At 34.5% G+C, this 25,795-nt stretch overlaps 2 protein-coding genes across 2 annotated transcripts in view; one reads left to right on the top strand and one right to left on the bottom strand.

Moving 5' to 3' along the window:
• The window catches only part of LOC145298432 (hydroxymethylglutaryl-CoA synthase 1-like), a 413,120-nt gene that overhangs the window by 84,712 nt on the left and 302,613 nt on the right, over positions 1 to 25,795 (top strand). The window lies entirely within an intron of this gene.
• The window catches only part of LOC145298416 (apolipophorins-like), a gene marked incomplete in the record, with an annotated part of 149,305 nt that overhangs the window by 107,792 nt on the left and 15,718 nt on the right, over positions 1 to 25,795 (bottom strand). Inside the window, 6 exon segments of the mRNA XM_080144316.1 lie at positions 480 to 735; positions 4,485 to 4,686; positions 6,948 to 7,091; positions 8,786 to 9,022; positions 11,974 to 12,134; positions 13,485 to 13,541. Coding sequence (XP_080000442.1) covers positions 480 to 735; positions 4,485 to 4,686; positions 6,948 to 7,091; positions 8,786 to 9,022; positions 11,974 to 12,134; positions 13,485 to 13,541 — 1,057 coding nt within the window.

Below are 25,795 nucleotides of genomic sequence, written 5' to 3'. Positions count from 1 at the left end.
GAGTAACCCCGTCGGCATTCCCCGGTCGGGGCAGCAAGCAATAAACTTGCCCCACCGGAAAGCCCGGTGGCAAGGCCTGGGAGGGTGGACAACCTAGGTATTACCCAGGCGGCGTACCTCAGTCCAACAGGTGCTGGGCCGGTTCCCGGCTCCTCACCTGTTGGGCTGAGTGTCAAGTGACGAATCCTTGACTTGTACTACCCTGTCTCCCTGCAGCCGAAGCCGCTACGAGACCTTCCCCATCAGACGAGTGGTAAGTGGATATATATATATAGACGGTAAGAGATGAGGGGATATAAAGAGTGGGGGAAGGAGATATACAAAAGGGATTATGTAGGGGAAGGCTAGAGACGAGCTGGGGGGGGGGCGTGAAAAAGTATAGAAAGGAAAGAGATAAAAAGGAAATCGACAAAGACGTTAACAGAAGAGGAAAATGGAAGAGAGAGAAAGAGTGAAGGGGGGGGGCGTGATGGTCTTACCTGCTTTTTTCAGTGTCTTCTCGGCAAATCTTCCTGTTCTTGATTTGCGAGTAAATAGATTTCATTGCATCGGCATCGGCCATTTTCATCCATTTGATGAGTTCTCCGAATAATGTCGGTTGTTCTGGTCTGACGTCATCCTTGGAAACCCGGCAAAGCTCTTGCAGTTTCATCTTGATTTTCTCTTCGGCAGTTTCATCATTCCGAGCACCAAATTGATGCGAAAACAACAGATCAGTTCGACGGAGCACCTCACCTGCAGCAACGATAAACAGATAATCATTATGTAGAGTTAAAAGAAATTGAAACAAAATATGCAAAAACGCAAAAAACAATAAATAATTATCTACCGACCTGCGTAGTTTCGCAATTTTGGAAGTTTCTGTAAGCGTTATATCATTTTTTAGCTCAGTTTTTTTTTTGGGGGGGGGGGGGGCTTGTATGCATTAACAATGGTTGAAGACATACCCTCTAAACTTCAACATATTGCAACTTATTTTGAAATAAAGAAAAGGTTTTAAAACCTTTCGGAAAGTTAAAAATATACAGATCGATCGAGATTTTAATTTCAGTGCGTTTGGTAATAGTTATATATAATTTTTCGATTGTTAACTATAAGAAAGAGATACTAAAATCCAGAACTAGCGGCGGCAATCTTTAATTGCTACTCATTAAAAAGGAAATATTAATGAAATCTTATATTGAAGTGCTATTTTTTAATTTCTGAAACTGTTTGAAAGTTATGTTTGTCAGTAAAAAATAAATTTTCTTGCCTTTGGTACATCTTGTTTCTGTTTTTCAATTTGGCTGTTAATGCTCCGGCATTATTTTAAATAAAAATAGCGGTAGTTATTAGTTTGTTCGAAAACGCCGACTTATTTTTCGACTGATCTATAATATTAATTAAATTCTAAATGTTTATTTATTTGTGTGCGCGCGCGTACGTGCGTGCGTGTGTGTATACACACCAATAAAACTTTCAAGTGGATGAACGGAATTGAAAAATTATTTTTTCCCCTCAAAGGTGCGCGTCCCTAGATTATCCTTATCTATTTATGGTTCGTAACGAACAACGCCGACCCATACAAAAAGCCAGAAATAAAGGTTTTGGGGCCGTTTCGTTTTTATTGAAAAAGTTACCTACCCATGTCAACGGAATTCTATATACAGTCGTGGTAACATCTTTCGGCATACGGACAGGACTTGTGGTGCAAAGGATAACGCGTCTGACTACGGATCAGAAAATTCCAGGTTCGAATCTTGGCAAGTTCGTAATAATTTTAAACATCATTTTATCCAACGTTTACTTATCCTTACCCTTAGGGTATTTGTTTTTTTCAGTGATTTTGTTTCGTGCATATCGGAATTTCCCATGCTCCGAGTTCACAGGGTACGCGTTGATGATAAGACGATGTTGAGTGTACTTGATGTTGAGTGTACTCGATTTTGTGTTTGACGGCGTTGTGTGTGCCGACGCGGCGCAGCCGCGAGTATTTAATAAGCCCGATTTAGGTTAATTTTTGTAGTATTATATATACAAAAGTTTGTATTTTTTTGAATTTTTGCTGGAGCAATTTCGTTACAATTAATTGAAAAAAAAAATGAAAGAACGGTAGGTAGAAACGGTAGATAGGGACGAGATTGTTCACGCCGCCATCTACATCTTTGCCTAATTTTTCCTCCTCTTAAAGTGTTCCATGCGTTGACGTGTTTTTCTTCCGGCAGTTTTTCTCTATGAAGACGAATCTATTTTAGGCCAGAGTGCGGTTTAGCTGGTCTTTTTGCAAACTAGCAGAGAGACTCGACATTAGCCGGGATTGAATGAGAATCAACGAATGTTTAACGTTTCCAATACCTTTGTCATCGAAATAGGTGAAACCGCCCAATTTTCTAATCAAATAGATTAATTTATTCGGAAACCCACAGCGGTGCATCCGGCGGAAACTTCACATGCCTTCCCACAGTGACAGTCCACAATATATTGTAGTTTACATTGCACTGTAGAGAATCTATTATTGGTTTTATAAAATTATTTTTTATATAATGGCTTGAATTAAAGTTTAAAATGCAAGTCAAGTATCATGGTTCAATTATGATCTAAGTTGAAACATTCATTTCGAACGCGCCGCTATCTTATCAAAGAACTTACTGTTGGTTTCATACACTGCGCAGTTCTGCTTGTGCGGTGATAAAACTTTTCAAATGCATTTTTGTTAAGCTGTAGAAAAGGTGTTAACGCTGATCAAAATCGGACTGTCAATTATTTCATCGAACTTTTTCGATTACCGATACTTGTCGAAGACATTCCGATAAAAAAAATCCTGTCTAAGAACATTTCCAGACACATAAATTACAGTGTGAATTTTTTTTAAAAATCGGCCCAGCCGTATTGAAATCCGTAGAAAACGAAATCTCACACACACTGCTTTTTATATATAAGTAGTGAATGTTTTACACGGAGAAATCTGCGAGTGAAGATCAGTCGATCACCTACCATGTAAATAACGGTAGAATAGTAATCGTTGCAAGAGTAAAGCCTAATATTTTAACAAGTTGAAGATCTACGAAGACGGGAGTGGTATCATTAAAACGAATGACCGTGTTCCAGAATTTATTTTACTACATGGTCACTACCATTCTCAATGTACTTTTGTCAGAAATTCGATGACGCATCTGCTTCTGACGCACGTCCATGAGAGGATATTTATTTGCCCCCCCACCGAGCAAATTAGGCACAAGGCCGATTTTTAATGTGAGGAGTGAAGGGGAAATGGGGACCAACTCCCCGGGGAGTAGGGGAGCTGGATAGTGACAATTGGTATGAGGGTTGCCCCTACATTGACCAAGGTTTTATATGTGGGGTCGCCCCCACATATGGTCTTTGCTTGCAGTATCTTCCGGAACAGATGGTATTTATTTGCTCCCCCACCAAGCAAATTAGGCACAAGGCCGATTTTTAATGTGAGGAGTGAAGGGAGGGGGAAGGGAAAAGGGACCAGCTCCCGAGAGGTGGGAAATGGGAGCTGGTTAATGGTCAGGCATGTGGGGTTGCCCCCACATCTGGTCTTTGCTAGTCATAGCTAGTCATAGCTAGTCATAGCCTGCAGTATCTGCCGGAACAGATGGTGTTTATTTGCTCCCCCACTGAGCAAATTAGGCACAAGGCCGTTTTTAATGTGAGGTAAAAACCAGCTCCCCTAAAAGGGGTCACTCTGGTTACCAAAAATAATAATTGTCCCAGTATAGAGGGTTTCCCCTCCATTGACTGGTACAAATTATCTTAAGTGCAGCATCTGCCGGAACAGATGGTATTTATTTGCTCCCCCACTGAGCAAATTAGGCACAAGGCCGTTTTTAATGTGAGGTAAAAACCAGCTCCCCTAAAAGGGGTCACTCTGGTTACCAAAAATAATAATTGTCCCAGTATAGAGGGTTTCCCCTCCATTGACTGGTACAAATTATCTTAAGTGCAGCATCTGCCGGAACAGATGGTATTTATTTGCTCCCCCACCGAGCAAATTAGGCACAAGGCCGTTTTTAATGTGAGGTAAAAACCAGCTCCCCTAAAAGGGGTCACTCTGGTTACCAAAAATAATAATTGTCCCAGTATAGAGGGTTTCCCCTCCATTGACTGGTACAAATTATCTCAAGTGCAGTATCTGCCGGAACAGATACTACACTTTGATCCTGGCCCGAGGGCCAAGTACCGGCGCGATGCCGGTAAGACTGACGCACGTCCATGAGAGGAGTTGCTTTTTTTTTTTAGAGTCTCACACCGTCAATATATACAGATATGAAACTTTCAGGTTATGAATGTATAAGTTCAGTCATCATAACAATGCAATTTGCAATCTGTTCTAATCAATTAAGGCGGAATAGAAAAAGTAGGAGGCATCACTCTTTGAACGCCCTAGAATACGTATAGAATAGAGAAAGACTAGCAATGTCTCGTTTGTGAGAGAAGGCTGCTGTAGAGAACAGAAGATATCACCCCCTTCCTCTTACCTTGTTTAGCGTTTCCTTCTCGCTTGCGGCTCACGAAACGCAGATTTTGAACGTTCACAGTTGCAGCTCCGTTGTCACCGTTGGAGAATGGGCGGAAGATGTGTTTCTCGGTACATGCGGATTCTTCGAGAATGTTAGAGTCTTTGTTGATTCGTTGTGTGCACATGTACGAACTTTTCATGATCGTCAAAGATTGGATATCCTAAGAAAATAAATAATTAGCATGATTAATAAATAAAGACACGAATGCAATATTATGATGGCAGTTGTTGGATATTATAACTATTCACTATTTATGACCGATTTCAGCATTTATAGATATTTAATTTCACTCAATTCTCGTGTTAATTTCCTATAGCCTGGAGCCTGAATACTACCTTACGAAGTCAACAGTGGCTTTGTGACTGCGTTCGAATCGTAACTATCATACCATAGCTTGAAAGGTACGCAAGTTCGAAACATGTGTCTATAGTATTTGGATTCATCGGACTACTGTTCTCATCTTGAGTGATTTTCACAACGTTTCGGTCGACGTAACCTCCGACCTTCTTCAGGTGTATCTTGTCGAACTCTGGAATGTTTCTGTCGAACTCAGAATTTGGACGGAATTTCGAAATAAAGGGTTCCGCTCGAAATGCCGTCAAAATTTCCGAGTTCGACAGAAACATTCCGTAATTCGACAAAATACACCTGAAGAAGATCGAAGGTTACATCGACTGAAACTTTGTGAAAATCACACTCAAGATAAGAACAATAGTCCGATGAATCCAAATAACACGAATAACCAATCCTCATCTAAAAATTCAGAAATGTAATGTGTATAGTTTCAAAATATTTAAAAGCCACACACACACACACACACACACACACACACACACACACACACACACACACAAAAAAAGGTTTGTACTAAAATGATTTATGAAAAAAAAACATTAGACTCCAAGAATTTAACAATAATCAGTGTACGATTGTTTCTGAGACTATGCAAAAATATTTTCTTTGAAAAATATCAGCACTGCAATTATACATCAAATAGAAACCTTAAGCATATGATCAACACTAAAATGCCATACAGCAAATCAAGATAACAAGCTAAAAAATTGTAAAAAAAATAATCTTAGAAAAATGCATATAAAGGCTCTATCAAATAAATACAAATATTATTTAAACAAACTTATAATTTTTATAAGACGTTTACATTTCAAGAACCAAATACAACGTGGAAAACAATAAGAAATAGCTGATTAACAGATTTCAGCGAAAATAACTCTTTGTCAATTTTTTAAACTGTGCAAATGCAACGTTTGTCGGTCATTAATCTAAACAACAAAGATTCAGCGATACGCATAATTCTGTTATCATTTTAACTAACAAAATCTAGTACCATGTGATGAAATGTTAAAACACACATACTAGCAGGGAGGCCCGATGTTTTTCGGGATTTAATAGATCAACGAATACTCTAAACCATACCTTCGTCATCAAAATCGGTGAAATCGCCCATTTTCCAATTAAATTGATTGATTCCCGCAGTGACAGTCCACAATACTTGTAGTCTACGTTGCACTGTAGAGAACCTACAGTTGATTTTATAAAATTATTTTTATATAAATGCTTGAATTAAAGTTTGAAGTTTAAAAGTCAAGTATTATGGCTCAATAGTGATCTAAACAAACATTTTGAATGCGCCTCTGTCATATCAAAGAACCTACGCTGTGAAAGCTACATTCTCATTCAATTCTGAGCCACGTCGGGTCTCCCTGCTGGTTTTAAATATTCATCCAGGGTAATGTCGATCAAGAATATATAAACCTTGTGGACGTTTGTTTCGTAATTTTAACTTTTAGCTGGGCATACGCACACATATAAGAGATAAAAAAAATATCTGGTGTTCGCACCTTTCAGACAAGTATTCAATTTCAGTACGATGGTTCTCAGTCGACAATTATTTGCAGAGAATACTCGTCAAAGTACAGACAGGATTACCCCCGTCATTTAAAGACGGGCCCATTGTTTACAACGGGGGTACTGGTCGTGTCGTACAAGTGTAACGTAGTCTGTCTAACGGATCATCAAGTAATTTTTAAAATTTTGCAATCGCCTAGATTTCTCTAACGGACCAAACACGTTATATGCAGAGACAATCGCAAAGGAAAATGAGAACTTCCACACAACTCTTCTTAGTGAAAGAAAAGTACATTTATTTTGATTATTTCACTTATCCAAAACAGTGGATGGGCTGGCTGTCAGTACACCGCACCAGAAAACTCATGCCATACATATATAGCGATAAAAACGTTGAGTGGATCAAATGCGACTTCAGTCTGGTTCGAATCGTGCAACCAGTGTAACAGTTGTATCTATCTCCTCACTGATGAGTTTTGATTAAAACGAAACGCGTGTTAAAAATGTGTTAATAATACAAGTAACGATGAGAGAGATCCAAATCGAATTACTTACCGATTCGGCATCATATCCCACGGATTGGATCATGGAATGTAATCCGTGTCGATGTTTGCAATTAACGAAATCTTTGGTTTTCGTAATAGAATCATCCCTTTCAGATACAGTGTACTTGGTTGCACAGCTTCCGGTGATGTCGGTCTGAAATATATAAGAGTAGTCGATTATATACGGATTAATAAGTTGAGACAAATTTTATCTCGTAGTTGTACCATTTTATATTTTCCCAAATTGTCCGCGATATATATATATATATATATATATATATATATATATATATATGCACACACGAAAAGGTTCTCTGAAAGGGATTCACTCCTAAAACGTTCATTTTAATTCTAGCATGCAGAACATTAAATCAACAGTAAATAACTATTCAGTATAAGCATATCAAATTTACACATAGGCAAGAAACACAATTTATGCAAATAATAACTGCCAATATATCTCCATATAAAGTTAGATATATCTATATATTTATATAGATGTAGAGGATTCATTCCTAAACTAATTATAGTACTGGTAGCGGTTTTAGTTCCATGCCGAATACCATAAAAAAAAAAAAAACGAGTTCTCCCTCTCCCTATGCATGCGCAAAGAACATGTTTTAGTTGCCATAGTAACTAAACGATCATGGATTTTTAAAGACTTTTTTTATAAGTTTTACTGTTTATGACTATAGAAATAAATGAAATTACTGCACATTTATTAGTAATAATTTTTTTATATATATTTACATTTTTTTTTAAATGAAAAGAAAAAGTCGATAAAAGTGAGACATAAACAGTAAAAGGTCGTCATTTAAAAAGAAAATGCTATCAAAAAAAAAAAAAAGCCGATAAAAGTGAGACATAATTTTTTTTCTTTTAATATTCATAAACAGTAAAAACGTCGTCATTTAAAAAGAAAATGCTATCAAAAAAAAAAAAAAAAAAAAAAAAAGAAAAAGTTGATACTGTTTATGAATATTGAAATATGGCAACTAAAACATGTTCTTTACGCATGCGTAGGGAGAGGGAGAACTCAGTTTTTTTTTATGGTGTTCGGCATGGAACTAAAACCGCTACCAGTACCCTAATTATGTGCAAGGGTCGATAATAACGCCAATATTTAGTTTAACTTGATTGGGGGAAAATGGAGAGTGGAATCCCCTCGTGTGAATCCAGACCGAATTTTGTGATATTTTAACAATAGGTATTAGACATCAATTAATATTTCATAAATTTCAGTTTCTTTGAAGTATTAAGTTTCTTTCGGAGGTGGACCGGCATAATATTAAACATTTCAGATTTACATTGAATTGAATCTACAGTCATTAGCTATTAGGAAAGATTCCCAGAATTTTACTGACTTCTTAGGACCCATTAATTTTAAGTGTTAAATTTGAGATTTTTTAGAATCAAAATCATGTACTGGATCTTAAAAATAAGAATAAAAATTCTGAAGATAAGGTTTAGTAGCATTATAGTTTTTATCTTTGAAAAGGGGATAGAAAAGTGGTGCAAAACTGTTCGGCTTCACCCGAACTAGGACGAGTATTCTAATGTATTTTATATGTGTACGTTTGTGCGCATGTGTGTGTGTATAGACATAGTTGTGTGTATGTATAGTTGTGTGCGCGGGCGCATATCAAATAGAGTTGTGCGTGTATATATAGTTGCGCGCATGCGTGCGTGTACATATATTTAATCGCGCATATATGTGTGTGTGTGTGTGTGTGTATCTCTGCGTCTGCGTCATTATTTGAATAATACATTAAAAACGCGCTATTTATTAAAGACAGTAACGATAAAAAAAAAATTTTTAAAAACGAAAAGTGTTTTTGAAAATCTCACCTCAGACATTGTTTGGTCCATGTCAATTCGTGTCATAGAGTTCTGGAAAGCGGAAAGAATTCCCCGCTTGATATTAAGACTCCACGATGGTTCATCGACTTCCGGACACAGGTCTTCAATTCGACCATCTTGGAAAGAAAATCGCAGCGGATATCTTGTCAGAATATTGCCGAATTCAGAAGCTGTAAACCTTGCATCCTTACTTCGGTACGGATCAATCAAAGAAGCATCTTTAAGCTGCAGAAAAAAAAAATGTATTTTAATTTTCTTAGCTATTCTTAAAATGCGTGAAAGGCTTCTGTCTATCATCTATAAGTATTGAGACTTTCGACAAATCTTTTAAAAGTCTTTTAAAAAAACAAAACTTGGACATCATAGATTAAATACCACCCCAATATTCCGTCATTATATGGCCTTCCCCCAAACTCACTAAACGGATATATATGCGCCCTATAGCATCTGGCATCGGTAGTGCAACACACAAAATTGCACGTGCCATATCTAACATCCTAACTCCAATAATGGACATTATCCCCCCCCCCACATAAAGAACTCTGCAGATTTACTCAAGATAAAGAAACAATAATATATATAACAAAACTATCCACAGTTTAGATATAACATCATTATATACTAATGTCCCCGTTAAAAATATTTAAATTTACCACACACACACACACACACATTAGCTTACCATTTTCTTCAGACACTTTTATAAAAATTATGAGATTATAAGTGACATGACTTATTTTCAATACAATAACAATTTCTACAAGCAAAATTTTAGGCTTCCTATGGGTAACTCTTAGTGGAATATTAGCCTGCCTTTTCTAAGAATTATCAGAATCTGATCCTTTCAAATTTAGATAACCTCCAAACAGAATATTTTAGATACATTGATGACATAACTTTTCTTCTTGAAAAACACGCACATAGATAATATTAAAGACAAATTAGACCCAGTCGAACCCTCCCATAAAGTTCACCTATGAAAAAACAGTCACTCGTTACCTTTCCTAAGCATACTTATTATAAAATTCAATAATAAACTATCCTTTAAAGTTCACAAAACCATACACAAAAATGATTACATACATTTCTACTCACACCATAAAACAAAAACCGGTCTGATAATTGGTTTCTTCCTACGTGCATTCAGAATTTGTAGTCCAGAATATCACACATCAATAATACAATAATTTGTAACACACTAAAACTAGGAATTTCAACCATGCAAACAACGTCACAAACTATAAAGCAAACATTAAAAACAAAACATCTCCGAATCAAACCAGTTTTCAATGCAGGCATATATACTGTTCCTTGCCAAAATTGCCTTCATATATATACGTTGGATTCAAGAAAAAGCTCAATGAACGTAAAAGAGATACAAGAAATGCACTATTCTCTCATTCATTGAAGCATAATCATATCTTTGACTTCAAACAAGCAAAAATAGTTAAATTTATTTTATTTTTATTGAATCAGCGCTTATCGAAAATTCAAGCACAATTAAACAATGTGGAGGTTTCTTTAATGTATCGCCATTAACAAGTTAACTATTAAAAGAATATACTTTAATTTTGGACACAATGTAACTCTCACCATAGAAAACACCATATATAATAAGACATAATCAGTCAATAAATTACATAACAAAAATTTACTCCTTTCATGTCAGTTACACATCTATATTTGAATTATAACGGACATATTTGTCCCAAAAATAATATGAATTGCATCATATCTTTTTAAATATATTAATGACTAAATGACGTAATAAAAAATCTTACTTTCCCAACCTTAGCCTCCACCCTTTTTTTTTTTTAATTTCCAACAACTTTTTCGTTTCTGAAGAGGAACAAGGTTAAACATTTCATTATATCAAAAATATATTTTCAAATATTTATACTGGGTGTTTTGTTTTCCTAATTTCACTAATCCAGAGCGAGTCTCGAAATAAAGACGAAACGTTGATGAACTTGGTTTGTTCCAAATATATATATCTCAATATATGTTGGCGTTTTATAGAAATGTAGATGCGAACAGAACATTTAAGTTGCAACAAGGACACATTCTTAAAAGAAATTTAAGATGCCGTTGATATTGCCTCAAATTTCTGGAGGTAATTATCGGCTCGATCTATAAAATAACTGAAATATATTAGAACAAGAAGATTTCAAACAAGCAAAAATAAAATTAAAACAAAAGAATATTTCCATCTTAGATAGCGGCTTGACAACCTTCCAACGCGAGGTTACGAGTCTTGAGGGGGATTTTTCTCTGATCCTATTCTTTAAAGTTACATTTTCGCGTTTGTTAGTTTTTTTCTTATTTGCCCTAGCTTGATTACATTTTCTATTCTGTTTTGATCTGAACATTATTTTTTCAAAAATTAATTTCTGAACGTCTCTCAAGAACAGCTTAAGCAAAAGGCATCTTTTCATAGTGGCCACAAAACGGGCGTAAGATAAAGAATAAAACTGCTCATTTGCGCGGAATAAAAATTCTATGCACAATGTAGAAACTATGCACGAACAGAATCGAGCATAATAATTAAATGAAACTAATTGTGTAAGAAACCATCAAAAATGAATTAATGAACGCTCTTTTTTTTAAAGGAATATGAAAATTAGTTAACTTTCATGCAGTCGTCCGCATATCCATGACTGGGTATATTAAGTTCGTTTTAATAATTTTTCAGTAGAAAAAGTATCTAGCCTCCTGGTTAAGATGGTAATGATTGATTAGGCAGAATTTGATTTAAGACGGCTGAAGAATTTGTTTACGTTGGATTTGAAAACGATCTTGTAGTTAACTGAAGCAACATATGGTATTTTATTCCACAGGCAGTTCTACGAAAAGAAACTTCACTCATAAAAATTTCGTTTACTTTGAGATGGAGAGAGGGAGAGATACGAGGAAATTACTGAAAGTGGTTGTAAGTAAACGAGTGTTTGTTATGAATGTCTTACATGGGGGGGGGTCAATCGAGCACCTGCCATTAAAATAATGAAAAAGTTGCAACAGTAAGCAGGATTTCCGTATCCTATTACGTGGTTAAACGTTAACCTCAAAAGTAGAATTTTATAAGAATATTAACTATTTTTGTTGTCTGGTAGAACATATAATTGGTTTAGTTTAGACGTGTTCCAAAATGTTGAAAATGTAGATTGTTAACGACTTACTCTCATCTCAAAGTCACAGGAGGAAGTCGGTTCGATTTCCACCATTGCCTTGATACGGATCATAGCAGTGTCCTCGGAAGCACCAATAATGCTCGTGTTGGATACGGCTTTATATTCGTAAACATAGACGTTTCCTGCAGAGTAGTCAAACTTATGGTTGTCTGAAAAAGAAAAAAAGAATTCAGTTATTTTTTTAGGGTCGTTTCATCAGGCATTTTACGGCATATCAGTTTTGTTAAATCATTTACTGGACAACTTAGCTGTTTTATTTTATTTTATTTATTTATTTATTTTTAAATCAAATCAATATTTTCAAATTTTTGAGAAAATCCCAAAACTTCTTCACGCTGGGCTGCCAAAATAAAAACCACAGGAGGTCGGCGGTTCAAGGACACAGTGAAGATGACCCCTAAACGATTCGGTTTGTATTTTAGCTCAGAACAAACCATGAAAAACTAATTAATGAACGCTCGTTTTTCAAAGTAATATGAAAATTAATTAACCTTCATGGAGTCTTTCCCATATCCATGACAGTATATGAAGTTCGTTTTAATTTAAAATGTTCTTGGCGTACTGCAAGCTACAAAGGAGCCAGGATTCCAGAGTCTGCACGCAAATGTATTATTCGAAAAGAGAGCAGCCAGCGGCACTGCTACATAAGCATTCCTACATGGGGGAGCTAATTGAGAGCTAAGATCTGACTGACCTGCCTTTTATGGAACCAGAAAACTTATCAAAATCATATTCGCAAGTGATGGACGAACAGGTAAAAATACCCGAAGATAACCCTTTTTTAAATTAATATTATGTCAACTTACGAAAATTTTAATCAAGATATGAGCAAACTAAGTCTTATGTCTAGAATCGTTATTCTAATGATTATCAAATTATATAATTTTGATTTTAGAAAATGTTTCAATTAAAGCTTAAGAGGCCTTAAGTAAACATCAATTGAGGCTTAATTACTATGTATAAAATTCAATGCAAATCCGAAATATTTTAATTTTAAAATGGGAAGTTGTGCCCGTATTATGCATCCTAAAACTTTTTTTTAACATTCCAAAGAAATGACAAATTTGTGAATATTTATTAATTGACGTCAAATGTCTGTTAAATTTCACAAAAATCAAATATTTTAATTTTCTCGAACGGTTTCCCTTATTTGCCCCTATTGTGCAAAACAAAATTGAACTAAATATATTCCACCTTGCTTAGGTGTTCTTCCAGCTCGTTGCTAAGATCCACACAAAAAGAAAATGGCAGCTCCCATGCCACTAGTTAGATACCCCCCCCCCCCGAGGTCACTTCTAGTTGTAAGGAATAAATGACAATTACTTATACACCCCTCTTAAGACCGGTCTTAAAATCTATTTAATTGCTATTTATTCCATAATTGCCTGATTTTCCTATCTTGCCAAAACTGCCCAATTTTCCGAAATTCATTACACTGTTATATCATGTAATGTGCCACATTATATATATGAATGTAGAAATGTGTTCACGAAACTCACCGATGCATCGCCTTGCACACGTTCTGGAATCCTTAAACAAGTCAATGTTTATCGGACCTGAAATAAAGAAAACATTGATAAGATTCATTGGTGCGGGGCATCACATAAAATAAATGTTCTCATATATATATATATATATTACTTATTGTCATGTAAATATAACACCGGCAAAAACATTCATCCAGATGTTAAATTTCAACCACGCATTCAACTTCACTGAAACCTGATCAGAATCAAAATCACGAACTTACTGAATTAGTTACTATTTCCATATATAACCTATATAGAAAATAATAGGTTTCTAACACATCACAGCTAGTTTGGTTAAATCATGAAAGAAATCAAGTTACATACTTTTAACATAATATAAAATAATTTTTATTTTCTACAATGTCGTACATATTTTCATTTCACTTCGTTCGTCATTTTCCCCACAAAAATATAGACAATATGGATAATATTGTTTATGTTATGATTCCAATGTTTCTCCATCCTCCCGCGGAATCTCCGCTTCATATATATTTTTTTTCTTTGCTTGAGATGTTTTTAACTGTCGAATACATTTTTTTTATATATTATGTCCTCATTCATTGTTTCTAACTACCTTTATGTCGCTTGTTAAATGCAATTAAAATATTTAATAAACATGAAATTAAAATATTACCATATGCTAATTTTATTGTGTTGTGTTATTCGCCTTTTCCATTTCATATATTAATGATGGACGATTCCAATCTTTCTTCAAATCAGATTTTTTTTTCTAAATGTTACAGTGCATATGAGCGCGTGAAAGAAATATCAGTAGCGAAGGGTGACTGGTTTGCGAAGACATTAGCACAGCGACCGAAAAAAGCGCATATTCAAATTATGAAGTATGCGCACGAAGAAAAAGGGGGGAAAATGCACCACGTGAGCGGAGAAGCTCAGTGCGCGTGGAAGAAAATGGACGTGTGAAGTCGAAGACTAGAAACGACCGGATCTGGCGGGCATGCGGTCGGAAGAAGGAGAAACGAAACCTAGGCTAGATGTACATGTGGCAACGAGAGACCAAGTGGTGTCAAGACGGGAGAATAACGGTAAGAAAAACTTGTTAAAGAAAAAAAATGCCGGCCTGGGTTTTTATTTCTGTTGTTCCATTGTAATGACTTGGGCTGTGACAACAAAATATTCGTTTTCATTCTTTTGACTCTCGGGTATATATCCGACACAGACACACTTAATCATCCGAGAACCACATTCGTCTATATAAAACATAAGATATTAAACCGATATATACTCAAGAGTCAAAACAATGAAAACAATATGCTGTTGTCACAGCCCTAGTAATGACACTGGAGGGAGGGGGTCACATAAGCGCAAAAACCAATGTAATATGCGTACATATTTTCGCAAATGTAAAAATACACTTGTGAGGGGAGGGGAGTGATCTGTAGATTATAGTTTTACTTTGAAATTAATAAATATTTATTTTACCAGCAGGACTCGTATACCGGCGTTGCCCTGTGGAATAATGCCCCTTACACTACTTAAAAATAAATAAAAAATAAATAATTAAACTACGATTGTTAATGGGAGCCACTGCCGGTCCAGTAAAATAGCGGGCTCTAATGCCCGTGGGCAAAATGAATGTACCGTGCCAAAGTAACAAGGTTAGTATCTATAAACCCATTCTTAACATGAGCATTTGATTATGTGCTGTGAATTCACCTAACGTGTCTGCGGACGTGAGCAATGATTCCCATAAATGTTAAATTTTTCCTTTAAACTTTCTAGTAATTGTTTCCGGAAATTATCATCGAGTGTAGGCTTCAATTTTAGATTATAAAGAAATTTAAGGTAGTATTTTTAATGATTAATAGTCGGCGATTAATTTGTAATGATAATGTTCTATTAAATGAAGCACAAACTTTTTTCCACGTCAGTTGTTAAGTATGCAATATTTTCCAAGGTATTTTGGTAATGTGAAAGCTAAGCGTGTAATATGATAAGCGCCGTAGGAATATGCGAAAAATTGAAAAGGAAAAATCTAAATGCTCGTGGCAGCATTAACAACAATAGTGGCCAAAAAGTGGGTGTTCACTGTAGCAGGAAGTTATAATTCCAAATTTAAGCCTATCAGCGCTGACAATCGCCTGTAAAATTTACGAATAAGTGAAAAATAATAGTAAAATGGTAAGGGCAGCCTTGTTCAGGTCCATCAATTGTTTTTTTTTTTTGTCAATTTTGCAATCTGAAAGTTATGCGTGTTTAAAGGTTCTAAAAGGGTAAACGTATCCAATAGCTGACCCTAATTGGGTTGTCATAAATATTTTAAGCAAAATCTTTCAGAAAAAAAGGCCAAATTGATGATGACTATAGCCAGATTTTCAGACAAAAAGGCCATATAGGAAAACAAAGCCTGTGTGCCTATATAAACATTCGTTTTACACGTCATTATAGTTATAATTTGTGTGCTTATGTAGATTGGTGATGGTTTAAAATGACATAGCTCATATACATATTTATATATTGAAGAGTTCAACTTCCAAATAATTGCGTGTTATTTATTATGATTTGTTAAAAAAAAAAAAAAAAAAAAAAAAAAAAAACAGAATTTGATTAAAAGAAATGTTGCAGAAATAAAAAGGTTGTTTTATTTCATTCAATAAACTTTCGTAAGTTACATGAAAGGATGTCTCCTTCCCATGTAAGTAAGAAGACATACTAGATAAGTGAAAATTATATTATGAAAAAGCTAGAATTAAATCCTGTAGGCAAGTGTTAAGGATAATGTGTAACAGGAATATTAGAAATTCGGTCCATTGTTAATTCTATTAGAATAGCTAAATATTAATGTTGGAAAAAGAGTCGATTGTCCATTCTTTTAGAAATCTGGATATCAAATATGTCAGTTAAAGGAATGGACAATGCGAGTTAAAATATATTGTTTAAAAATAGATTAGATATTAAACAATTAGAATTGAGGATTCTTTGTTTGCCAAAAGTGTGTTGGACGGACATGTGTAGAAAACATGATATAGTCACGTTGGTCGACAGTACACTTCTGACGTCATAAACAAAGGATATTTCTCGATATATTGAATCTTTGGGTTCGAAGTTAGGAAGTTAGATGGATGATCAGAGAAGATGATAATCAGTTGGAAAGTGGCGAAGGGAGAAGAGTAGTCGAAACGTCTTGAGTTCCTGGCATCACCGATCGGCCGGTTGATGAATAAAGAAACCATCTATTGTCTCGTGTCGTCATTCCTTACATCAGAAAAGGTAAATGTGTTTTTATTATCATCTTGTAACGAACTTTGTACAACTCTTCCAAGTAATTATGTGCATCCTCTAATATGTGTCACAAGAATAGTTGCATCATATCTCCCCGTCCGTATTAATGTGTTAACAAAAATCACCCTCAGCCAGATACAAATGTCTTCCCATCAGAATTGTTATTGCCATCGTTATTCGTGTATTATGAATCCCCGTTATACATGCCCCGTTATGTCCCCAATATGAACTCCCGTTATCTTTAAATACGCACCCCCTATACAACACGTATTTTGTTTCGGTATAAGAAAAAAAAATTACAAATATTTGGGAACTAACATCTTAAATTTAGTCCAGAATATTTATGAAAAGAAACTAGGCTCTTTAATAGATAAGTATATACGGAATGCGTCGTTTTTTTTTTTAGGAAAAATCTTATTAAAAGGCGCAAATATTTGGGAGGTAAATTTTTCAATGTAGAAATGTATACGAAATGCGTCGTTTTGAAAATTTCCTAGTGTACACGTAGTGTGCTTAATGGTATAAGAACTCTGTTGCATGGGCTGTGTAAGTTTGTTGTTTTCATGAAGACGGCGTTGTCGCTGTGGACGTCGACGACGGAGATTATTTATAGTGGATAGCGTGTTTTAAACTTTGTAAAAAGAAAGCAAGTATACGGGTTATTTAATATTCGTTTAATGATTCGATCTCTTATAATTTTCGATCTTACATGCCTGTAATTACCTATACATTAAATGAATTTGACTCCGGGCGACATAATGTCTCTTAGTGACGCCATATTTTAATGTTAGTAAGCGTTCGTTTATAAAACGCATAAGTGGATTCTGGAATATGAGAATTTTCAGAGCTCAGCTAATCAGAATGGACGAACTTTTGTGAGAGCCTTTATTATTTATGACTAGAAAATTAGAAAAATTATGTTATGTCTGTATATATCTATGAGCCAGTTACGGTCGGTGTAATCACAGAATCTGTGGAATATGTAGAATTCGTGCCGGTGTCAACTGGTAGTAGTGGTAGGAGTTAGTATTAAGAGAAATATAGGGACACCTTCCTCTAAATATGTTGCTATTGTGATAGTGTTGCTCATAGGATGCAATGTAGCATTTTATTATCACGACTGAATGTGACGAAAATGGTGTTCGTAAGATACATAAATTAGTGGTTATTAGCTTAGCTGTATTGAATTTGTATGTTGCAAACCTACGATACTTTGGGCCAAAGGGGAATTTTTGCAGTCATTTTATTATATATGGAGATAAATATGAGCCATGGAAAATTATGGCTTTAACAAAAACAACGAAATAAAAAAAAGAATTGTTTTTGGAATCTGAAAATAGGTATAAGTTTTTCCGATAACCAAAAATGTTCCAAGTCTTTCCGATTAATCATACGTACACACACACGATTAATCGGAATCTGAACTTTTTAACGTACTGGAATTATTAAAACTCTTCCTATTTTCCAATGTCAATTCTTTTTATTTATTTTTTTTTTTAAATCAATTGCTAATGATAAATATTTATAGATTTTAAACTACCGGTACAACTGGAATCTATATATCAACACCCACTTAAGTATTTTTACATTTGCGAATGAATATATATATATATATATATATATATATATATATGTGTGTGTGTGTATATATATATATATATATATATCTATATATATATATATATTTCTGGAATTAGCTGTATATAACCGTTTATGGAGTTTAAAAATAAATAAATGTGACTGAATATCGAAAGATTTTTAAAGAATTGGAATCGAAATTAGCATTTTATCGGAATCAAAAAAAATATTGGAATCAATTCATCACTAAAGTGTGTGTGTGTGTGTGTGTGTGTGTGTGTGCGCGCGCGCGTATAAAAAGGTTTTAATAAAATCTGACAAAATGTAGAATTGATAAATATGGAAAAGGCTGATAAGTATTTTTTCACTCATTTTGATGCATTTTGAGGATTAGACGAAATCTAAAATAATTTCGATAACTGGATTTGATGTTATTGTTTTTGTCTATCCGCTTTTTTTTCATTCTCTCATATATCTTTTTTAGGGGGTACAAAATTTAATAGCTGTGTATAGACAGAATTTATTAATCATGATGAATCAAAAAATTCCAAAAGAAAAGCTAGCTGACCGGTTTCGAACCAAGCTCAGGAGCTAAAATCTAGGTTAATAACGATCAAGAAAAAAATATGCGATGGAAATATGGCGAGGACAAGTAGACAAAAAAAAAAAAAAAAACTCTACGAAAACAAGGTGTTAGAAATTGCTAAGATAACCATTGATATATCTATGAGCTATCGAAATCGGATGCTGAACTTAGATTATCACATTCTTGAATAATCTTAGTCTTTCCTTATCGGACAAGAGGAAATACATAAAGAAAATGCAAGACAAGACTATCTGCATCAGCGGGAATATGGCAATCCTACAGAGTGACGACAATGCAACAAATTCTCTTAATATCGTGAGGTATTGCTCAGGCGTAGTGAGTTGTAATAGTGCCTTAGCGTCGAAACCATCCTTGCGCACAGTCATCATCTGGTGTAGGTTTTGCTGGATACAGTCTAATTCTTCCAGCACCAAATACTTTATGGACATAACTAAAAAAAAATACTAGATCGTTGGATAATCCGTTAATATTGGATTAAACTGTTCAAATCAAGAAAAAGTGATCCAACAAAGCCAGTTAAATATGTATACAAATAAAACATGTGCGTAAATATTAAACCAATAAACTCTTAAATTGCTGGTCACAATACTGAAATTAAGAAATAGTAATCATACACGAAAAGTAAAAGCTTTGTTTGGATGAATGAATAACGCGTACAGAAATGTCCGCAAGTAAAACTTGCCGGCATATTTCTATTCATTTTGCGCATGCGCAAATTCATTCATAGCTGGAAGTGGTTTAATTTTAAGTCTTATCTATCTGCCGGTAGCTCAAACGATAGAGAATGCGACTGGAGCTCTAAATGCTTGTTCCAATTCCAGCTGATGGCATCAAAGTTTTTTTTTTTTTTAAACTTTTGAAATCACTACTATATAATAGGTACAAGATAATCAGTAGAAAATTGGCTCTATAATAATAAATACGAAATTTGCACGAATTAAAATATATTTAAGCGTATTTTTATGACCGGGCAAAGTGGCCGGGCGCCTACTCTATAATAAAAATAAGTAAAAGACATAATAATCAGCTAATTTTTGCTGGCTATATATTAGCTCCTTTTGATTTTCCTCTTTACATAATGATTTCCCCTTTTAATGGACTATTCCTATTGTTTTAGTCTTTGCTTTCTTTATCTTCAACTGTTAATAACAGTGTGTGTGCGCGAGATTAACCCTTTCATAGAATCTGTCTGTGGCACTAAATGTTTCGTCCATATTCTAAGACTTCAATTAACGCAACATACTTTATAATCGGCGTTTAAATGCTATTTAACATTCATTTTCTTCAGTTTAAGGACTATGCTTTTTTTTTCGAATTTGAGGTCAAATAAAGTTGAAAACTTTTTCTATAATTCTTAATTTTTTTATTGCTTAAAATAAAAAATAAATAAAAAAAAGTAATGATTCTTCCATCCGCCGCGAAAAGGTTTAGCAAAGTCAAGACATGACCTTCATTTTCTTTTTTTCTTTTTTGCAATGATTTATTTTGCATTGCGCACGTTCACCGGCCACACTTCCGGTATGACATTGGACAGCTGAATAGAACAATTAGAATGTAGATTTGATAAAAAAAAAAAATGTATGGAAACTGCGCAGTAACTCCACCCACCCCAAAATTATCACAATTAGTTTAGGAAGTAACCAGCGCGATTTTACGCAATAATACCCGTCCCAGAACAGGCAAAATTAAGCACAGTTTTGTATCAGTTAGGCCCCCTTGCGAAGATTATAATCAAGATATGATGCGAAGAAATATTATGTTAATACTTATTGCAATTTTTATAAAAATCTACAACATTTTCTTTAAAAATGTCTGAATCTTTAGACCTAAGATTAAGCAATCTTAAGGAATTGAAATTTAAGGAATCTTGCTTAATTGGCGTCTAATGATTATGGATAAAATTTAATGTAAATATGAAATATTTTAATTTTTAAATTGAAGGTTATTTTACTTCACTCACATGTTAACATATAGAGTTCATCGCAAAGAATACAGAGAGAAAAAAGAATTTGACTTTCCAAGATAACGCCTGGTCTCTTGTTCAAATCTTTCGCTCTCGGCCCATGTGTGTAACACGTCTATTTGTCTCTCTGCATCTCTATCGTGATCCTTGGTCTGCACACACGTTTTTTTATAATCTTTCCTTATTCCTTGCCGCGACGTCACCTCGCACACGGCTCGGTCATTTGCATACAGCTGCCATAGAGCGCGGACGCGCTCCGTTACAGTTATATTATACCCTAATACCTTTTAAAACATTCAAAAGAAAGTATAATTTGGAAAACATTAATTGATGCCTTATACATGATTACAATTTTACAAAGGTCGGCGATACTATATCTCAATCGTTACGAAGGGCTTCCACTCATTTTTCTGACTTTGCATAAAACTAAATATGGCTCACATTCGGACCCCTTACGCCTAGCAGCCGCATTCCAAAACTCAATCAGTTTAGGAGTGAATCCTGTACATACAAATACCGATGTTACGTAGTACTTTGCTATGTTTTACTTACTATCTTTAAAACTCTTTCAAACTTCGCATATGTGGATTCGAAATGTACTTACTTTGCAAAGGGGTTTTTCACCACGAAATATTAGCAAGCTTAAATACAAAATTAATTGACGATAAAAATCAGTATAAAACAAAATAAAAGTATTAAATTGATATTGTTTATGTATATTACTAGCATAGGTGTCCGGGGTTGCCCGTGTGTTTTTGGTGAGCAAAAAAAAAAGTTATTTTTTAAAATTTGACCCCTATTATGACCCATTAACATTTATTGTTTTGGGCTCAAAGGAACCTATATATAAAATCTCAAGGAACCTATATCTAAATTCTCAAGGAACTTATATTTAAAATTTCAAGTGTTTAGATTCAAAATTGTCGGAGGAGTTTGGTTGAGTTCTCAAAGGTCAAATCGTTGTACTTTGACCTTTAACAGCCAAATTTTTGGCCGAAATCCGATCACAGATTTTTACCAAATCTCAGTACCCTGTATATCAAATTTCGAGTCTGTAGACTAAAAATTAACAGACTTATTGCGTAGGGAAATGTACACAGACACGTTTACTTTTATAGATATATAGATTACGTTTTTTTTACCGACATTCTTAACATTCATCGAGTGCCTATAAACTTTCATTGCATTTTTAGACTTATAAATCTCAAAGCTACTTATCTCAGAATATAAAATTATCTTGCAATATGGTAAAAGTTGGACCCAAACAGCATTTAATGTGATAAACTTTACGAATTTTTAGTTATTGGCACTTTAATAATTTACTTCGCTATAATTTATATAAAAAAATACAGAGTTCTGCCTGAAAAATTTAAACTTATGACAACCCCCCCCAAAAAAAAAACAGCAAATGAGAACTCGTTTTTAGTTAAAAATATAAAGAGCCGTCTCCCTTATAACTAAAATACTTACAGCTAGTGCGTGTGCGTGTGTGTGTGTGTGCGTGTGAGTGAGTGAGTGAGCGACAGAATTAATGGAAGTCTGCCGAGTTAAACATGACTTTGCAGCAAGATTCGAATCATAATCGGGATTATGATTTCCTACATTAAAGATTGCGTAAGCATTAACATTAATGTTTGCAGGTAAAATATTCAATATTTAAAATAAAAACATTTTAACTATATATAATACTTTACAATGAAAATGCGATTATTTATCGATACTAGTGGTTTTAAAACGTGAAACTCGGCTCATTGGACTAATATATATATATATATATATATTACTAGCAAAAGTACCCGTCGTTGACTGGATTCAAAACCAGCCTACAGAAAATGGACTCTGATTTATAAAAGTATGATAGGTTATGAAAAGGAAGGGTTGTAAAGAGATAGCTTCCAATTTTGGAGTGTCAAACCCAAAGCAAAATATGATGAAAGTAAAAATAAAATAGAAAAACCCCATAATTTATTATACCATACCTGTTCACACTGAAACACTTATCACAATATTCTGTGGATCTATATTAAAAAACCTTGTTAAACTTTGTGACATCTTTCTATTCTATGGAGGTCAGGCACGAACGAACACCCCATAATTTTATTATACCATATTTCTTAAAACTAAAACTTAATTACCAAAGTATACTTACGCAGATAGATATGAAAAGTCTTTTAAAGTTTGTGCCTATTTCCATTCTATGGAGGCCAGGCGCGAACGCAGACCCCACAATTTTATTATACCATCCTTATTTAAGTTAAAACATACTCATCAAAGTATTCTTATTTACATCTATATGAAAAGCACTTGTAAGCGTTTTTTTTAATTTTTAAATTTTTTTATTTCCATACTTTGTGGACCAGGCGCGAACGCAGAACCCACAATTTTAATGAATCATCATTATGCCATATCAAACATGCCCATTCCTGTGTCTCGATACATCTATCATTATATGTAATCAGTTTTTTAAAATAGTCAACCATATTAGAGCCTATTCGTGACCAGACGCGCACACAGCTATATATATATATTTGGGGTTGCTATTTTTCAAAAGTAGAGTAACCAGTGAAATATAACGAGGTTAATACAAGAGTGTTCAATACAGAAGTAGAGCAAGTTGCATTTTCAATTTATCTTTACATAAGTATTAATTTGTTGCTACACAGTCATGAGCATGTTTCGGTCTTCTAGTTTTTAGTAACTAGAGATCTCTTCAGGCAACAACGCATATAAGAGAGAGAGAGAGAGAGAGAGAGAGAGAGAGTGAGAGAGAGAGAGAGCGCGAAGTACTGCAACATAATTACACTAACCCTAAACATTTGTTATTTTCTACTTGGAGATTTCAAAATCCATTCATGAACTGGTTAGAATTTCAGATTCTATTTTTTACCGCTCATACACGTGTTGTTCATATTGACTTCATTCTTTTTAAACGTAACAATGCATTACTCAATGTCCAAGTAAATCGATCCGCATTGAAAAATTCAATGTTCAAAGTACAACGAAAATGCACGCGCAATACAAATGATTCTCAAATATAATTAGACGCGACGTATATTGTTCCTATATAATTTTCATTAATTTCAGATTCAAGTCAACATAAGCATCAGCAGTAGCTCCCCTTAAAGTCCAATCATTCCTCATCGTGAGACTGATTGGTCAGATCTTTTATAAATTGTTCATTTATTTTTGTATGGGAACAATGTATTTATGTAATTTTATGTTTTGGTCATCTCGTTTTACTGCCTTCTGTTTGTTTTTTGTGAAGGCAAGCTTAATAAATAGTACGACTGTCACATCTGGGCAAGTTCACCTCGGATCAGCGTTTCATGTCTTGACTTCTAAATCCAGGATAAGTCAGCATCAAAACTCGTTGTCCTTGTGTCGTCCCTACCTCTGCATGTGTCAAGCAAAGATGAGTTAGCTGCTGAACTGCAAATCAAGGATGTGAAAGTGATGTTTCTGTACCATTCCTTTGTGTTCTGAACAAAACTTTCCTGACTTCGCTAAGTCTTGCTATTCTTGGTGACAGGTGTAAAATTTCGTAATCGTGCAGGTTAACGAACAGCTGTGGCCAATGAGGAGAGGTCCTGGATATGACCTTAAACTATATCCGATGGTGAGGCCCCAGCTTGCGGGCTTTGGTGAGTGTGGAGCCACCCTTTAATTGCGATTGCTCCCAGGTCCACTCTGACCCGGAGTGGTAATACCTGTTATAGTCCCAACTATGGGTTAAATAGAAACCGACTTGAAAACAACAAATATATTCTATTAAAAAATTTTTCTTCAAAATCACTAGATTTGGCATTAAAAAGGGTTGATTATGTCGTAAAACAAAAACAACCAACCAATGAGAACAAGTTATCCTAAGGCACATATTATGAGCTACATACAGAAGTTCAACTCGCTTAATCAGCAGCAGCCAACTTCAAGAATTCCTATCGTTTGTAATATAAACAAATCCACAACTCTTTATTTTTCTTTTCAAATGAATTTAATTATAAAACTCGTCTGCATTGTAGCGTGGATCGTAGCTTGGATAGAATCTAGACATTGACAAAGTCTTTGGAAATGTACGAAAACAATTTTATAAGTGAATAAAACTTATTGCTGCGAATAAAAGGGGTCACCATTTAGCAAGTGCTAAATTCATCAAACGAGTTTTTTGAATGAAAGATAAAAACACAACGAATAATGATAATTTTTATATATATATATAAGCAAGCCTGCCTACTAAACAGTCAATTTCTGGTTTACAGATTTAAAACTCGATAGATAGGAGATTTGGTTTTTAGGCATTAAAAATAGCTACTAAGGGGTCAAATGTGAAAAGAGGAAATTGGCAAGCTTAAGTCGACTTAAAGTGCTATTTTACGCATGCACAAATATACATTAAAGTCGGTTTAATTGCAACGTTTTATCCATATAACGATAGCTCAAATGATAACGACTAAGGCTGGAACATTAAATTTTTGGCTTCGATTATAGCTAATGGCACTCTTTTTTACAACTTTTGAAATCACTACTATATATTGGGTACAATATAATAATAGAATATTAGCTTTATAATATAAAATCTACATTAATTAAAATATAAGCTTATTTTACGATCGGGCAACGCCGGGTAACCTGCTAGTATAAATCGATTGTTAAGAATAACAGAATTCTTCAGCTTAATTATACCCTTTTTCAATTTTCAATGATTGGTGTTAAACTTTAATTTCCGCATTATCACGAATGTTTTCGATTCTTCGTCGAATCATCAGATGAAAAAGTAAATAAAAATAAAGCTGGAGAAAATATAACTTTCAAAGGGTAGCCGAGAAACGAACATGTAAAGTTAGACTCCAAAATAGCGCATTGAGCGGTGTGAAAACGTTAACAATTAAAATT

Source organism: Euprymna scolopes, chromosome 2, assembly GCF_053919585.1.
Source record: "Euprymna scolopes isolate OS-2025 chromosome 2, ASM5391958v1, whole genome shotgun sequence".
In the NCBI taxonomy this organism is placed as follows: domain Eukaryota; kingdom Metazoa; phylum Mollusca; class Cephalopoda; order Sepiida; family Sepiolidae; genus Euprymna; species Euprymna scolopes.
Note: the sequence above shows the minus strand (reverse complement) of the source record. Positions and strands in the feature narration are given on the sequence as shown.